The sequence below is a fragment of the Aulostomus chinensis genome, chromosome 18 (genome assembly GCF_037954235.1).
Source record: "Aulostomus chinensis isolate RoL2024-O1b breed Wild chromosome 18, RoL_Achi_v1.0, whole genome shotgun sequence".
Lineage (NCBI taxonomy): Eukaryota > Metazoa > Chordata > Actinopteri > Syngnathiformes > Aulostomidae > Aulostomus > Aulostomus chinensis.
This window is the reverse complement of record NC_141337.1, coordinates 23,106,718-23,112,950: the sequence shown is the minus strand read 5'-3', so window position 1 is coordinate 23,112,950 and position 6,233 is coordinate 23,106,718. Positions and strand designations below refer to the sequence as shown.

Sequence of the window (6,233 nt, the reverse complement as noted above, 5' to 3'; positions counted from 1 at the left end):
ACATTAACATCCGGGTCATGGCGCGGAGCTGTGTTGCATTCGGGGGCTGTCGGAAACATTAAAAGTGAGGTTATCCTACACTACTATGTTGATAAGTTGGTTGACCGTCTTTACCAGTAGAATGTGAGAGGCTTAGGTTTGTTTTATTTTTAAAGCTCTTAAAGCAACATGCCATCATAGATGTCGTCTTTATTAAACAGGGGCCATTGCTATTATTTAACTCTTTCAACTGTGCTTGAGTCCCTCAGGCAAATCCTCCTGGTTTCTGTGCTGTGTACACCTGGCACAAGTTCAGGCACCTACTGACAAGTTTGAAATCATGATTACAAATTGCTCTGCTCTTGGAAGTTATCTTTTTTAACCTGTACTTCTTGTTGATCTTTAATATTGTTGTGTATGTAGTCTTTTTTTTTTAATATACTGCTGACATCTTTGTAAATGAGGGCATGCTCTCCACCCTTAACAAACATAAATAATTGTTAATATGTGACAAGCCTAAATGTAACATTGCCCAACAAAGTAGAACAAGTAGTGCCATACTGAGGACGTTAAGCATCAGTGGGCCACATCTTGGCACCGTAATCTACATGGAAACACATGCATCAGCTTGGCTGTCCAAATTACAGAAAATCCTTAATTTGTTGTATTTCTGTGTGTAATTCTAGGAAATCCTGAGAGGATTAATATGTAAATTTCCAACCCAAGGGCACAGAATATACAAAAGGGCAGAGTTTATTTAGAGCTGTGAATTAAGCTTCTGTAAATACAACTAGTATCACTCCTCACCTTATAGATATCTCTTACACAATAAAGCTCCACAACCGGATCCTGGCCGTCTGATTCTCCTCATGAAGATACATACATACATACACTAGGTGGCAGTAACGGGACCCCAATACTGGAGTGCTGCAGTTGTCAGTTTCATCCTCTGGTGTCTGTTCCATTTAGTGTCATGCTTCCAACTTTTCTCTCTGGACTTTTTTCTCCTTTTTTCCTGTTTGCTTGATGGCAGGTTTATTACCAGCTATCAGTTGTTTGCAACATTTATTTGTTTGCTTTGCCCAAACTTTACTGGAACACAGGAGCATGACAGTGTGTAGATGACATGAAACACAGTTTATCAGTCATGAGAGAACAAGCCTGGTTTCCATATTTTTGTCCACTGTGTGGGATCAAGAAAGTGAGTCAGCATGATAAACAAGCGAGAGGTAACCTCCTTCCTTCAGCCGTGGTCATTTCAATTTTGTCCTTAAAGGGATACTTCACCCAAAAAGTGTATTTTGCCTTTCAAAGTACCCACAAATAGGTGTCTTCAACTCACGACGATGTTAGTTCTCCCCTGCATGACTTGTTTGAGACTTCAGACAGCTAAAAGTTCCTGTTGCAATTTTACAGCTTGTGGCGTTAAACCACTGCATGTTTATGCCAGGGGCCGGGCCCTACCCTGATGAGCAGACAGAACATTAAATAAGCCACATCCACTGTAGAGAACAGAACAACTAAATCTATCACTTCTTCACAGGGAGGCAGCACGGTGGAGCAGTGGTCAGCACTGTGGCCTCACACCAAGAAGGTTCTGGGTTCGAGTCCTGGCTCAGACATGGGGTCCTTCTGTGTGAGTCTCCATGTTCTCCCTGTTCCTGCTGGGTTCTCTCTGGTACTCCAGCTTCCTCCACAGTCCAAAGACATCAAGAGGGGACCAGGTTAATCCAGACTCTAAATTGACAGTAGGCGTGGCTGGGAGAGCCAATGGTTGTCTGTCTATATGTGCTGACCCTGCCTCTCACCCGTAGCAGCTGGGATACAATCCAGCCCTCCCCCGCGCCCCTTAACAGGAATAAGCGGAAGAAAATGGATGGATGGATGGACTTCTTCACAGGGAAATTTGCTGCATGAGTGACAAATAACTGGGGGTTGGCCAGCTTGTGCAAGCTTAACTGCAGTTATTTTAGTACAGTTCTGAATGCAGAGTACATAGAGTGTCACAGAAAACCTACTTCCATCCATCCATCCGTTGTCTACCACTTATCCTGTTAAGGGTCGCAGTCTATCCCAGCAGCCTTCAGGAGAGAATCAGGGTTCACCCTGGACAGGTCACCAGTCCACGGCAGGACCAACACATAGAGACAGACAACCATTGGCTCTCCCAGCCACGCCTACGGTCAATTTAGAGTCTGGATTAACCTGGTCCCTCTTGATGTCTTTGGACTGTGGAGGAAGCTGGAGTACCAGAGAGAACCCGGCAGGAACAGGGAGAACATGGAGACTCACACAGAAGGACCCCATGTCTGAGCCAGGACTCGAACCCAGAACCTTCTTGCTGTGAGGCGACTGTGCCACCCTCAGAAAAATATACTTCCATACATAACAATGAGTATGTTACGAAGCTATACACTCATTATCAAGGTCTGTCAAAGACTGGTTGTTTTACTTTGCTTCCCTGCTCCATCAAATCTCAAATCGTCCATTTTTCATCACCTGAAATCATCTCATTAAAAAAAGCAGTGATGCGTTGTATAAGTTTGAGATCAGAACAAAATAATTCAATGATGCTCTTGGCAGGAGCTTGTTTGCTTTGCCACTAGAGAACCCCCCCCCCCCCCCCCCCCGGAAAAAAAAGTATTGCAGCCAAAATGGTGTTTTTATTTGATGCTAAAATGGTTCGATAGAAACTCATACAGAGGCAATCTTTATAAAATGCACCTTTTTGGTTTGCATGTTTGCAGAGAGCCTGTGGTGCTGGACAGTTAGCATTTGCTGCACTTTACATTCAAACCTCTACATGGAACAATATGCAACACCAAACAGAACACAAACCATCATTGGAATAAATAAGCGCACAAAACACCAACTAAACAGATAAACACTGAAATAGAAAAATATCTGCTCCTCTGTGTGCAGAACAGAGAAGAGCAATAAAGTTTTATCATTCATATGTTAACTGAACACACATACACATCCAAATGTCTTAAGATGTACAGTATATTCTGAATAAAAGACACTATCGATACAAATCAGGGGTGCCATTTTTTTCCTAAATGGTCCTACAGGAACGCTCCTCTAAAATAAAATCATCTGTGACCCCCCCAAAAAAAAAGAACACACACAAAAAAAATTTGGCTTAACCTGACGTGACCCCCGGTGCTGTCACAGGGGTGCTGGCCATCATACACCTCCCAACACCAGGCAGAGAAGAATTCTTCAGTGGGATTCCAGAGAGTATCGTCGCACATTTAGAGAGCAGATAACTTATGAAGTAATTACAGACCAAAGTTTTCAGGAGTCACGATGAAATGCTTTTGGCAAAAGAGTGTGTAGGGAAGCTCAAATTTACAGTGTTTCTGGAGGTCTGCTGTAAAATGGGTATATTAATGAGTTATGTTTATACTGTTTTGCCAAAAAGTTTGTTCACCCATTGCAAAATCAGGTTTTGGGTTATAAAATTCGAAACCATCTGCAAAGCGGAGAGCTTGCAGTCAGTTTGGCACGCTCCACTTCCATTGATTACCGGTGTTTCTGCTTCAAGAATCACTGGTCGTCCTCAAGCAGTAACACATACACGCAGGTATCCAAATGTATAAAGTGCAGATGTGTACAGTATTCTGGACATAGTACCCTATCATACAAATAATCAGGAAAGATTAGATTTTAATTTTTTTTTAAAATACGGTAACACACCTCAAAAGACGAAAGCATTTATAATCGACAGGAAAGTACAGGAAAAATGAGGCGTCCTTCCGGGTCTGACCATAACTTCACCCTCATCACATTCCATGTAGTCTGGAGCCAAGCAGCCTGGAGTGCTGCGTCTGCCCTGGGATGACCCCTGATCGATGTCTTTACAAGCCTCACGTAGAAGGAGTGGTTATGCGTCGGCGGGGCCTTGAAACACCAGGCAGAGATTCATTTTACAGGAGAAATCAAGAGTGTGCAAGGAGGCTGTGGGTTATGGAAACTGGCTGGCCTGTGAGCTGACAGCAGAGCAAAGCAGACCAGCAGAAGGGGTTTTTCCATGATTCAATGTGGCAAAATAGTGGGAGCAAACACACGTTTGCAATTTTGTATGCCAAGAACTGGGTTGTGCTTTCGGTTTTGCAAAAAGTGTGTTATAAAATTACAAACTGAGTGTAGAGCAGTAAATTGTGTTTAAAGTTTCGAAAAAGCGCGTGTGAAAATCCTCCGTTACGTGTAAAGCAGAGAACCTGCATTCAGTTTGGCACACGCGGTAAATGAGTAGAATCACTGACACTGTTGGACCCCACAGAGAGACCTCTGTAGCACGAGGGTGGGGGGATGAAGCCTCTGTGGGGGTGGTGCGGGTTTTCTATCGGTGCTGCTGGTGTGTTTTTTTCCTACCGTTAAAGTGGCAGTTATTTATTGTGTGTAGCCTTGCTTTGCTTTTTGGAGTCGCACACACGCCTGTAGTTCTTGGATAGTTGTTGGGTGTGAGCACCGACTGTTTCATGACTTTTGGGTTATTTGCGCCGCACGTTTCTTTTTCTTCTGTCTTCTTCGGTTAAACCAACAGATTTGGTGTGTATTTATTTACAAAGCCCTGATAGGGAGATTAGCATTCTACCCCCAAACCCTCTGGAACATATGAACCTTGGAAAAAAACTGCTTTAAGGTTTTGCATTTGAAATACTTTGAATATTTTACAAGATTTGTTTTAATTTGACTCCCATTGTTCGCCTGGAACATTTCCACTGAGAGACCTCCTCCTGAACCTTATCTGCACCCCATGAGTGACTGTTCTGAAGTGCTCATTCTGGAAGTCAGTATCTTCCACTTTAATGATACATGTGATCTTGGCACAACTGGAAAAGAGGGTCTTATTGTGTCTTTTGGGAATGTAATAAAAATCAATTGTTGATACATGATGAGTATAGATGCAGTGCAGGGCTGGGGGGGGGGGGGGTAAGAAGGGGGTAGGCTGTTGGTGCTGTGCTGTGAACATGGGCTGATCAGCCTGAAGTAAAAACTGATTTACGTCTTCAGCCAGTTAGTAGTTCTCTACTGTGTGTGTGTATGGGGGGGGGGGGGGGTCCTCTATACTGACACTGGCAGAAAGAATACCTGTGTTAATTCGGCAGACATGCCCTTACAAAAGCTGATGTCACAGTGAGAGAGAGAGAGATAGTTCAGGTCGGCCGCCCAGTCACACAAGTCAAAGCAGGAATGTGACTCCAGCTCCGCCTCCATGGTCCAACTCCTCACAGTCTTCAGCAGAATCGGGTTTCTACCAGAAAAGGATCCAGACAATAATCAAATAGTCCCAGAGCTGCACCCATGACAGAGTGATACACCCAGTACGGTGCAGCAGAGCTCCAGAGGGTTTTTTCCTCTGGTAGCTGCAGTCTGTTTGATTCTGTAACACTGCAACATTTGTACACTGGTCTTTATGAACATCAAACATTCGTCCTCCCTTTGCCTTTACACGGTCTGCTCGGCTGGGCAGGGAGCCAGAGAGGCGACAATCTCCAGATGTATTAAAAGGAATGGAGTTTGAAATCCGTGCTGTCACAGTTTCACAAGTGCTCCTGCATGCCCCCCCCCCCACACACACACACACCCCCACCCCCCGTCTGTGTCTCTTGCCAATCCTACATGGTGCTGGTGCTCAGCTGGGTGAGGTGGTGGCAAATGATCCTGCCTCTCCTCCCATGGTCATGCACTTCAGCATCTTTTCATCCTCTACTTCAAAAGCCACTGATTGACTGAGGAGGAGAAGACAATTAGAACAGAGATGTGCAGTGTGGGATGACAAAGAACACATGGCTCAGGTTTGTGGAGAGGAAGACACAGACCCTGGCATCAAGATGGGACTATGAATGATCCCAAACATATATAAATGTATTCCTGTGACCTACAATGAGACCCATCAGGTCCAGACTGGTTCTGGACTTTATACCAAATGAATCACAAAAAAGGCCCAGTCAAAAGGGGGCAGAGTGATCCGGATAAGCACGGATGTCAGGAAATTATCAGCACTAACACCAGTAGTCGTAGGAAAGGATAGAACAGGAGCAATTTCCCCACTGAGGGACGAATAAAGGTTTATCTTATCGTATCTTGTCTCAACAATGTCGATTTATTCATGTAATACAAAATACGTTTTTTCCAATTCAATACTGATCTTGAAAAATTGGACAGTGACACTTGTAAGCAGTTTGTTTTACAAACGTACCATCAGTTTTCAACATACTGTGGATGCTTCACCTGTGGTTGTGTCT

At 44.1% G+C, this 6,233-nt stretch overlaps 1 protein-coding gene across 2 annotated transcripts in view; it reads right to left on the bottom strand.

Annotated features, from left to right (window-relative positions):
- Window positions 1–2,632: 2,632 nt before the first annotated feature.
- LOC147245791 (carbonic anhydrase-related protein 10-like) overlaps window positions 2,633–6,233 on the bottom strand; it is a 40,366-nt gene continuing 36,765 nt past the window's right edge. Inside the window, exon 9 of one of the 2 annotated variants that reach the window (XM_086184856.1) lies at window positions 2,633–5,717. In XM_086184856.1, coding sequence (XP_086040982.1) covers window positions 5,695–5,717 — 23 coding nt within the window. In that variant the 3' untranslated portion in view covers window positions 2,633–5,694. Of the gene's footprint in view, window positions 5,718–5,763 lie in introns of those variants that run through there. The other variant, XM_086184855.1, reaches the window with a different exon arrangement.